An 11,400-nucleotide genomic window follows, 5' to 3' on the forward strand; every position below is an offset into this window, starting at 1 on the left:
AAATTAACCCCAGCGGACAGATATATGATATATACAAAATAAAGAAGTTAAGTGTGTTACCACTCATACAAAACTCTCGTTTCTTCCCTCTTTGTTTTGTCTGGTCTTAGAATATTTAATTAATATACTGTGTTACTTTTTCCAGAGCAAGTTGAATTTTGATAAGGGTTCATTAGAAGTGTTGATTTAAGAAAATAATAAACAAGGAATTGGAGGCTCAGTCACACAATCCTCAACGTCCAATTGTGGAGAGATACGACTATTTGAGTCAATATAATTTGCAAATCAAAATCTTGGTGAAAGTGTGAAGCAAAAACAAAATAAATAAACAAATATAATAAAATACATTAGCAACATTCCCTCAAATCACACACATGAGATATGATTATGACCTACACCAATGGGGTACATAAAGTCTTTTGTCTCATTGGCTTAGCTTCATTAGAATATTCAAAAATAATCTTTGTAGATAATATTGATTTTACTTATTAAAAATATTTGTTATATTTTCTTAATAAACTTGAAAAAGAAATATATAGAAATATTATTATTTATAGATTTCGCATGTCATTGTTGATATTTATTTGAATTAAAATTAAATTAAAAGAATATATATATTCGAATATGTTGCAGTTGGTACTTTGAATCCGTCTTTATCAATTAAGACATAAAATAATAATGGTTCCTCGAAAAAGGAAAAATAAAAAATTATGGTTGCATGCCACGTGGGAGCAAGCAGACAGGGTCGTAGGAAGAAGCAACGTATGAGAGACACCTGTACTTTGAAAACAAATAAACTACGATATTAAACAAAGGCTGGGGCACGTGTCCTTATTTCAAATCAACTTTTCCAAAGTTGAACCACTAACTTCAAATAAAATGACTACGTAAGAGACTTAAGCCAAGTGGCAAGTGTCCATTGGTTGACGGGTGACAGGTGAAAGATACTTGTCTCAAGGCATCTGTTCATATTGGGCAAGAATAATAGTGGGAAATACTGCTAAATCAAAATGAATAAGGTTTTGCAGATTAATGTGGAGATTCAAAAATTTTATATATATATATAAGTACGGGGCTTATATTTTTGGGGGTACTCAAACGACTTGCTTTTACTCTTGAGACACCCCTGAATGTTTTTCCAAAGACATAATCGGAGATGGAATTCGATGTTAACCGGTGGAACATGATTCATGTGTCTGATACTTTTTGATTAAAAACAAGTCTAGATTCAGACATTATAATTTTTTAATATTAATATTTGAACGATGACATTATGAAATTAGAGATCTCTAAAACGACAAGATCATGATGTTAAATTACTAAACATGATTAAATTATGATAATAAATAATAGTTAAGCTAGCCACAATGGCTAAGAAAATGGACGGCTAGCTAGGACTCTTGATGCCGACCTCTAAGCCTTAATTTTATTTTTCATAGCTAAGGGGTAATCAAATAAAGATTCGAATGGTAATGTTTCAAGGGCAGATAAAAGGGTTATAAATACACGCACTTGGGTTGCTTATGAGCTTTATAAAGACTATATAAGCATATTCTGAAGCACACAAGTCCAAATTTGTTCCCTTTTGTTGAACACTGCTTTGTAGTACTTAAAAGCTTGTAAAGAGTGATCCTAGAAATGATGTTTGATGGGGGAGATAATTATACTCAGGAGATGATGTCGGTGACTGGAATTTCAACAACCAAAACGAAGAACAATAACAAGAGGAGGTTCAGCGATGAACAAATCAAATCGTTGGAATTGATGTTCGAGTCCGAAACCAGGCTTGAGCCTGGGAAGAAGTTGGAGGTGGCTAAAGAGTTGGGGTTGCACCCAAGGCAGGTTGCAATCTGGTTCCAGAACAAGAGGGCTCGGTGGAAATCGAAGCAGCTTGAACAAGATTACAGCATCCTACAAGCCAATTATAACATTCTAGCTTCCAAGCTCGAAAGTTTAAAGAAAGAAAAGCAGGGCTTGGTGATTCAGGTACTACTTTCACTTTGCATTTGCATACAAAGAAAGCAATGAAAAGATTATAACATGTTAGATGTTTTTAAATCATATATAATATAACAGCTGCAGAAGCTGAACCATTTGCTTAAGAAGCCAGAAGAGGAAGGCCAGTGTTGCGAACAAGTGACATCAATGAACAGCATTGACGGAGAGTCAGATCAGGGGGAGGGTGTCAAGTCTGATTCTGAAGGGCACCTCAGTTTATCAATGGAAAGATCGGAACACGCACTTGGAGGGGTCTCGGATGATGATAGTGGCACAAAGATAGACTGTTTTGGACTGGAAGAAAAGCTTAACTTTATAAGCATGGCGGAACCAGCTGATGGTTCTTTGACATCTTCAGAAGAGTGGCAGAGCTTTGACTCTGATGCTCTCTTTGATCGGTACAGTAGTGTTTATGAGTGGTGGGACTTTCGGTCTTGAACAAATGAAATAACAAAAAAAAGTATGGAGGAAAATGTATGAAAATAATCTTCCTTGTACAAACAACCAAGAGGAAATATAAGAGAGAATTGAACGAGGCATATATATATTTACCGTCGACTAGTTCTTGTAAATCCTCAAAAATGGGAAATTCATTGAGTTGGTTCAATTCTGAAAAATATGATCAAACCAATAAAATTAATTTATTCTTCTTCTCTTTTTAATTTTATATTAAGAAAGAAATTTGTAAACCAGAAGTGGCGGAGGAAAGATGAAGCGTTCCACAAAAACATCCACATGAGTGGAGGAGCACGTGGCCAGCGACTGATTGGTCAGACCACTGCCGAGTAAGATAAAACTGCGATTCTCCCACACGTTTTATTACAGCCCTGGCCTCAAATACAGGTGCTCAGGCCCGGATTCCTGACTTATTTTATATTTGTACCAAGTACCATGTTTAAATTTTTTTCTAAATTTATCTATATTTTAAAAATATTAATTTAAGTCATTTTAATATATTATTTTAATATTTAATATTTTTATACATTCCCATTTATTAAAAATTTTTATATTATCGCCTTAACCTTATTTTAATATTTTTATTAAAATAATATTATATATTTAGTATATTTTTTTAATGTATTTTAAATTATATAATATATAAAAATAACATAATATAAAGTATATAAACTTAAAATAAGTTGGGTCAGGCTAGGCTCGAGCCTTGAATGTTAAAGCCTGAGCCCGACCCATATTTTAAATGAGCTTAATTTTTTTGCCCAAACTCTTTTTTAGGTCTAATATTTTTGCCCAAATCCTCTCAAATTTTAGACGAATCTTCGAACCTAAACAAATAACCCGACTCATAAATAAATCTAATCTAAAATTATTTTTAGACCATTGATCTAATTGGTTTAGTCTATTCAAAATTTTAAAAAATTAAAAAAAATCTAATTCAACCTTATTTATGGTCTGATTTAATTTTTCCATACCAAATCTTAGATTTAACTGATTCAAAAAATCTCTTTAAATCGATATTCCCACCTCCCGATCCAACCCGCTGGTCTAGTTCAAACTCACCGATTTTCACTCCTTTAGCTTCCTCTCTAACATGTAAGAAAATCCCTCTCTATTTATTAATTTATTTCCCAATTAGTTTCTCATAATCCCTCCCATTGCTCTCTCAACTTCTGGGTTTTTCTTTTCTGTAGTTGAAGAAATGGATTCTGGAGAACAGGTTTTTGTTTTTGAAGAAGTGGCAAAGCGCAAGGAAAGGGATGATTGTTGGCTTTTGATATCTGGAAAGGTTGGTTTTCAGGTTTTCCCCTCTTCTTTTGTTGTTGATTTATATTTTATAGCTTAATTCTAGAATTTGAAAGGCTATATTGAATTGAATGTTCTCTGTATGACAATGAAATTATTAGATTCTCCCTTCCGATTTAAACTTTTACAAGTATTTCCATATATGCATATCCACGTTTTCCAATGATTACTGGTACTATTCAAATTAGTAGAAACTTAATTAAAAATGATGCTGAATCCTTTATCTGTCGAATTGCTGACATTTTCGGTGAAATCAAATTCGGGTTTTTGCTTATAAGTCCACATTAGATAATTCCATCTGAATACTACAATGAAGCCTTGTTTCATGTTCATTTAAACCTATTTTCTTTTCACACTAATATATCAGGTGTATGATGTAACCCAATTCTTGGAGGATCATCCTGGAGGAGATGAAGTCTTGCTAGCCGCTAGTGGTAAGATGATTGTATTGTTATCTGCCAATAATTAACCGGCGGATCGTATTTCTTTATCCCGGCTTGATTCATCTTTATTCATGTTGGTACCACTATGAACTACTTGTTCCGCAGGAAAAGATGCGACACAGGATTTCGAAGATGTTGGTCACAGTGATGATGCAAGGAACATGATGAAAAAATACTACATTGGTGAGGTGGACAGCACCACTGTTCCTCCTTCAAACAAGATCAAACCACAGACGTATTCAGTGACTCAAAAAGATGACGAACCTGGCTTTCTGTTTAAGATATTACAGATCTTGGTACCCATCTTGATCTTAGGTTTGGCATTTGGTTTCCAGTTCTTGGGCAAAAAGGAAAAAACTGAAGCTTAGATTTTCTACTTTTCCCACATTACGGTTGCTTATAAATAAGGTTGGTGAAAGCTGTCTTTGTTGTTGTTGTTGTAATATTCAATGATCTACTATTGGTTGCTAATAACAATGGCTTAGCAATCTCTTGCAATTATTCCGGACTTTGCTGTCAAATTTCTGTTGTTAATAATAAATCAAACATGAAAATACCACATTTTCAAACAATTATAATATTTAATTTAGAAATATTAATTAATTTGTAATAAGTATAAAGTTGCAATAATTACACATTTAATAATTATTATAATTTATTTTACCATTATTAGATAAAAAAGTTTAATTAAAAAATAAAAGTAGTAATTATTTACAAATTGTTATAGTCAACTTTTTGAATGTTAAGAAAATAAAAATAAAAATCAAATAGTAAAAAGGGAAGATTATGTTGAAAATAGTACAAATATTTATTATTAAAGAATTATTGATCTACAAAATATTAATATTTTAATATGGTATTTGAATTGTTAATATATTTTAATTAGATTTAACAATAGGAATAATGAATTAAAAATATATTATTTAAAAATTAATTAAAAATTAAATACGTAAAATCACATGTAATGCATGTGACATTAGAATTTAGTAAATATAAAAACATGAGTTTAGAAAAACTTTTAAATTAATTATATACTAAATTAACATTCTAATAAAAATTTATTAGTACTATTATGTAATAATAAAAGTAATATTAATGAAACATGATAACATATGATGTGAAATCAATTAATTTGATTATATGTTTTAAATGTTCTACTTAAAATATAACATAATATATTATTAATTAATAAAATTTTAAATTTATAAAACATGGAATATAACTGGATAAATTACAAAAAAAAATTGTTATATTAAGCTTGTTCGATAATATGTTTTGATATAACAAACTAAAATATTTTTGAATAAAATTGATAAAATTGTATCTTCAAATGCAGTCTAAGAGATATAATTTTGAAACTACTACTTTGAACTCTTAGAAAAACTTTTTGAATCAACCTTTAATCAAGTTAAAATGGTTTCAATCAAGTTAGAATTTTTCAATCAAAATTAAATTGTTTTAAAACAAGTCAATATAACTCCAGACCAAGAAGTATCGATAGTTTCTAAAATATCGATACCCCTCCAAAAAATCGGTACCAATGTGACATTCTGTTTCTCAAACATTTTAGCCAAGTATTGACCTAGTCTCGATATTTTTCATATGGTATCGATAAAAGTTCACTGGTATCGATATTTCTAGCTCCAACGGTCACTGAATTCTACATTAAATGCTAAAAATATCAATACCTTGTTACAAGTATTGGTACTCGTGATTGCCAGTGAATTAAATCCACTTGTTATTTCATCCCCAACGGCTCCATTCATTTCTCTAACAACCACAACGGTTGGAAATCAATTAGGGAGTATAAATATCAGCTTCCAAATGTCTTACAACAACTAAAGAAATTATCAAGCTTAAAGATCAATCAAAACAACCTTGTGCTTATAATTCTCAACAATTTTCTTTAAACACACTTGTAAGCTTTCATTGTATTCATTTAGCTCAAGTGTTTCTCTTTATAATTGAGTTTAATTTGCAAGCATTTTGATCTTGTTAGGGTTTGTTCTTAGTTTGCTTATTTGTTATTCTCTTTGAGAGGGTTTTTGTTAAACCAAATTTTATTTGATAAAATGTTTTGATATAACAAATAAAGTGTTTTTGAATAAAAGTTAAAATTGAATAAAATTGACAAAATGATTTTTCGATTTGAAGTCTAAGAGATAAAATTTTAAATATTTACTTTGAACTCTTAGCAAATTTTTGAAACAACTTTAAATTCAAGTTAAAATAATTTTAACCAAGTTAAAATGATTTTAACAAATCAAACTGTTTTTCAAACAAGTCAGAATTGTTCCAGGCCAAAAAGTATCAATACTTTTTGGCCAAGTATCGATAATTTTGAAATATCGATACCCTTCAAATAAACGATACCAAAATGGCATTCTGTTTTTTTTTTTATAAAATCAACAAAGTATCGATACGGTATGGATACATTTTCCTAAGGTATTGATAAAAATTGTTTTGGTATCGATAGTTAAACTCCAACGGTCATTGAATTTAACATTTATTGCAATAAATATCGATACCTTCTTATTTGATATCGATACTCGCTGCTGTAGGTGTATTAAATGCTCTGATTTTCACATCCCCAACGACTCTATTAACTACCACAACAACCTCAACAGTTGGAAATCATTTAGAGGTATAAATACCAGCTTCTAAAGTTCTTACAATAACAAGAAAGCATATTCAAACAAAATCATCAATCAAACAACCTTAATTTGTGCCCAATACTTCTATAATTTTCTTGTATATATTTTATTTGTGCTCAATTAGCAAACACTTTGATCGTGTGAGGATTATTTCTTAGTTTCTTTCTTTGTAATTCTTTGAGAGGGTTTATCTTAAAATTCGGGTAAAAGTCTTAAGAGAGTTGTAAGGTTAAATCTTGTCCTCAAAGGTTAAATAAATTAGTGAATTTGGGAAAATCCTTAGTTGTGGAAAGCTAAGATAGTGGAGTAGGTAATTGGGGCCGAACCATTCTAATTCTTTGGGTTCATTGTTTTATTTTCTCTCTTTGCTTCCACCAAATTTTTAAAAGGCCAATTCACCTCCCCTCTTGGCAATTTCGGTTTGATTTATCGAGCTAACAGTTTTGCCTTAAACCCAAACCTTAAGGAGGTTTGTAAGGTTAAAAATTGTCCTCAAAGATTGTCAAAATTTTTAATTATGGAAAGCTAAGGTAGTGTAGCAAGCAATTGGGGTCGAACCACCATATAAAGACGTGTCTCTATCTTTTTCTTAACAATCACAAAATTTTTAAAATGCCAATTCACTCCCTCTTGGTATTTTCGAGTTGATTATTCGAGCTAACAAAATCCAATTTTTTAATTAAATTGATATTAGATATGATTAATTTAAATATGATAATAATTAGTAATGTTAAAATTCAATTTTTATATAATTAATAAAAATTAAATGTGTGAGATTAACATTATTTATATAAATAATATCAATATATTGGTAATCTAATCTAAAATGGACAGATTTATTTATTCTTAATTTATTTGTAAAAAATCAAAAGAAAATAAATATATTTTATAGTTAAATTAGTTTTTTTTATAAATATTAATTACATCTAATCAAATCAATTTAATCAAATGCAGTTCTCGATTCGACAAATAGTATGACTCATATTTATTTAAGAAATTAAGATGAAGAAAATCGATCAATTAGTAATTAGTATTTTGTATTAACTATGTTTCCCATATTTTTAATTATATAAAATCAATAATATAATATAATATAATATATTTATAATTATAATTATTTTCTTAGTAATGTTTTTTTTATCAAATCTTGAATATAAAATTACATTAGTAATGCATTATTAATACAAAATGACTATAATTATAATTAATATGTTTAATTATCAATGTAATAGTTATTGTATCAACAATTGGTTGGAAGAAGAGGAAGTGGGCTTCTTTTCCCCGAGCATTTGAATCAAGTTCAAATCCTGAAGTCGTCTTGGTTGGGAAGGTTTTACTTAAATACCACATTCGGCCCAAACAACACACTCTCAGACCACAAAATGGATAAAGACACCTGTAATTATACCAAAAAAAGTAATAGTTATTACCACTTAATTAGACTTTGGATTCATGTTAAATTACACTTATTATTTTAGATTAATTAGTTTTATAGTTATATATCAAATAAAATTAATATTTAGCACTATACATATATGTATTAGCAAGTCATTTTCATTCAAAATAACATATAAAAAATTACTGGAAAATCATATTTTAACATTATTCAATAGGTTTTGTTTCCATAAAAAAAAGTTTGATTTTTATTATTATTCGAGATGTTTAGGTGTTATTATTATTCAATATTCAATACTTTTACTATTATTTGAATTTAATAATATTTACATAATTGTGAATGTTGTTAAAGGTAATGAAATATTAAAGTGATAGTTTTCTGTAGATGAAATTTTGACTCATATATTTTATTAAAAATTTTGATTAAGATGGTGTCAAACATGAAGTGATATCGAGAAAATATTTTTTAAAATAAAAATAGAAAATAATATTATTTTTGTAATTTACTTTAACTAAATAAATTTAAATAAAAAAAACTTATCATTTGAATTTTATAGGTTGAGAATGAAGGGCCAAACCGAATCTACATCTGAAAGATCGACAGATTTTCGGGAATACTTTATTCAGATTTGTGATGTGAGAAGTTTCATCCACTTCCCCTTTTTATCTTTAGGAGAAATTCCCATGGATACCAAATAGGGATGACCCGATCCGATTTTACAGACTTGGAGATTCTTTTCTAAAATTAGAACTAGACAAATCGAGTCGGATCGGGTTTAAAATAAATTTACCCCACTTATAAAAATATCTCTCTTTTTTTTTAATTTTTTAATTACAATTTAACCTCTCAATAATTTTAATAGGAAAGCTTTTAGGCCATGACTTAAAAATTACATATTGGGTTTCTATTATAATTCAATAAGTTAATATATGAGGTTTGCCTCGTTATACACATACTTGTAATTATAAAAAAAATTTATTCTACCAGCTTGATTTAATAATATATTGGGAATTGACTTTAAACTAATTGATTTAATTTCTTTTATAATTAAAAATTTTGTTTGATGCAATAAAATGAAATAAGTTTGGGTCGGATCAAATCGAATCGGGGTTAGATTTTTTATAAAATTTCAAGGTCAAGGTTTGGAGTGGGTTTATTATTTTTAATGTCGGGTATGAAATTTTGGGTCGGGGTCGGGGTAGGGACAGGAAAAAATCCGACTTGTCCCACCCCGTTGCAATCCCTAATACTAGTGGCGAATCTAAAAATATGACTTAGGGGGAAAAAATTTTAGGAGACGAAGTTAAAGTATATATTTTTATGATAGTAAATATAATTTTGCTATTTTAATAGTCTATATTTTTATAAATTTTAGAGAATTAAATCAAAATTTTATCATTTTTAGGTGGCTAAAGTGTAATTTTTCTATTACTAATTTAAAATTTTATAAATTATAAAGGGTTAAATGAAAAAAATTGATTTTAAGGAGGTCGGCCCCCTGCCTAATACCAAGTGTAATGAAAGGTAAAAGTTGTGTCTTAATCACATTATGGTATAAAATAGGGAGCAAATGAAACATGAGTCTAACAGCGTATAAAATTGCAATACTGGCATTTGCCAAAGAAAGTTTGAAGGATATGTCAATGCCAATTGCAAACACAATGGTTTTATCCGCCATTATTATCACACTCCAAATTTAGCATATTTATATTCCCGTAATTCTAAACTCTAAAAGGCCTGGACTTGGATTGTCTTCAATTAGACACCTCGAAGAGTGGTATCGAAGAACCCGAACCCATCTACCCTTTCCTCACTCAAACAACTCACATATAGTATAATTTATTCTCAAAAACATTTTAAGTGTTGTAACCTAAATTAATTCAAACAAACAAAACCACTTCAAACCCCTTTAATTTGATGTTTTGCTTTCTCTCTAGCTGTTGTAGCCATTGGTGTGTTCCTTGACATGGAATCCGCCAAGGGTTGGTTTAGTGTTGAGAGCAAGGTGCACACCAGGGTCATGCTGAGTGCATGAAGAATTGTAGACAATTGAGTTATTAATCCCTTGCACATTGCTGTTAATGAATGCATTCGTAGGCATTGTCTTTGATAAGTTTCTTTTTGCCTTCATCTTGCCATCAGCTGCCTCACCTCTGCCGCTAGAAGAATTGGCCTTCTTTTGGCCCTGAAACACATTTTTATGGGGTGATTGGAATATCTTCATGAAAGCACCTTTATTATCACCAGTAATTGTTATGATCCTCATGCCAGCATCTTCAGAATCAGAAGAATACTTATTCCCACGACCTTTCTCCTTTGTCTCACCTTCCTTGAATGGTTCTTTGTGTCCATTCAGCGGAATGCTAGGCTTGCGAGTGTCACCAAATAGCCATCCCTTTGGCTTGTCAATCATCTTTTGAACGAGCACGGTCTTTTGGTCGGCCTCAGCAGGGATCTTTTTTTCACGCTCTGCTTGACCTTTCATCTGGGAAAGTGGGAGAGTTAAAGGAGAAGTTGGTCGAGCAGTTGGCAGTTTGGTCTTCGGTGATTGAATTTGATTTTGGATTGCAGGTTTGACTGCAGTTGTTGTTAATGCTTTGGGGCTAGGCATTCGAGACGTGGTAGTCACAGGGGAGGCAGATTTTTGGGTTAGGGAACTTGTAACTGGTGTTGTAGTTGGGGCATTCTTGGCAGGAGAAATTTCCGTGGTGGTTGGCTTGGCTGGAGAAGTAGTTGACACAGTCTTCACTGGGGAACCAGACACTGAAGAAGTCTTGACAGTAGCAGGAGCCATTGTGGAAGTTGTAGGTTTTTTATCGGCTGGCGAAGAAGGTTGAGAAGCTCTACCAACAGGGGATGTTGTAACCGAAGAAACACCACCAGCTGCTGGTGGTGAAGCAGCGGCATTCGGTTGAGTAGCTAGAGTTGGTGGAGGCCTGAATGCAGGTCCAAGAGTGGCTGGTCGTGGCGGAGCTGGAGCGGGTTCTTGGGGTGGTGACCTTGATATGGAAGTCAATCGAAACCAAGGTCGAGTTGGTGCGGGTTGGTTTGACATAATGCGGACTGGTTTGAAAGATCAAAGGCTTAAATCTAAATGCACAAGAAATGATGATATAAAACGTCTAGCAGGATAGATTTATATACTAGT

At 31.0% G+C, this 11,400-nt stretch overlaps 3 protein-coding genes across 3 annotated transcripts; 2 read left to right on the forward strand and 1 right to left on the reverse strand.

The window, feature by feature from the left end:
• The first annotated feature begins 1,523 nt into the window (after positions 1-1,523).
• LOC107954436 (homeobox-leucine zipper protein ATHB-12) lies at positions 1,524-2,634 on the forward strand. The gene is made up of 2 exons (XM_016889995.2): positions 1,524-1,986; positions 2,077-2,634. The coding sequence occupies exons 1-2, from the start codon at positions 1,639-1,641 to the stop codon at positions 2,434-2,436; spliced, it is 708 nt and encodes a 235-aa protein (XP_016745484.1). The 5' UTR covers positions 1,524-1,638; the 3' UTR covers positions 2,437-2,634.
• Positions 2,635-3,396: 762 nt separating this feature from the next.
• Positions 3,397-4,774, forward strand: LOC107954437 (cytochrome b5). Its single transcript, XM_016889996.2, has 4 exons — positions 3,397-3,549; positions 3,648-3,742; positions 4,127-4,193; positions 4,308-4,774. The coding sequence occupies exons 2-4, from the start codon at positions 3,656-3,658 to the stop codon at positions 4,568-4,570; spliced, it is 417 nt and encodes a 138-aa protein (XP_016745485.1). The 5' UTR covers positions 3,397-3,549; positions 3,648-3,655; the 3' UTR covers positions 4,571-4,774.
• A 5,007-nt stretch (positions 4,775-9,781) lies between these two features.
• LOC107956104 (protein piccolo) lies at positions 9,782-11,400 on the reverse strand. The gene has a single exon (XM_016891847.2). The coding sequence runs from the start codon at positions 11,305-11,307 to the stop codon at positions 10,186-10,188; it is 1,122 nt and encodes a 373-aa protein (XP_016747336.2). The 5' UTR covers positions 11,308-11,400; the 3' UTR covers positions 9,782-10,185.

The sequence above is a fragment of the Gossypium hirsutum genome, chromosome D07 (assembly GCF_007990345.1).
Source record: "Gossypium hirsutum isolate 1008001.06 chromosome D07, Gossypium_hirsutum_v2.1, whole genome shotgun sequence".
Classification (NCBI taxonomy): domain Eukaryota; kingdom Viridiplantae; phylum Streptophyta; class Magnoliopsida; order Malvales; family Malvaceae; genus Gossypium; species Gossypium hirsutum.

Coding starts and splice junctions, on each gene's coding strand:
- LOC107954437 (XM_016889996.2), top strand. CDS start 3,656: ATGGATTCTGGAGAACAGGTTTTTGTTTTTGAAGAAGTGGCAAAGCGC. Junction 3,743..4,126: donor GGCTTTTGATATCTGGAAAG/GTTGGTTTTCAG, acceptor CTAATATATCAG/GTGTATGATGTAACCCAATT. Junction 4,194..4,307: donor AGTCTTGCTAGCCGCTAGTG/GTAAGATGATTG, acceptor CTTGTTCCGCAG/GAAAAGATGCGACACAGGAT.
- LOC107956104 (XM_016891847.2), bottom strand. CDS start 11,307: ATGTCAAACCAACCCGCACCAACTCGACCTTGGTTTCGATTGACTTCC.
- LOC107954436 (XM_016889995.2), top strand. CDS start 1,639: ATGATGTTTGATGGGGGAGATAATTATACTCAGGAGATGATGTCGGTG. Junction 1,987..2,076: donor AGCAGGGCTTGGTGATTCAG/GTACTACTTTCA, acceptor ATAATATAACAG/CTGCAGAAGCTGAACCATTT.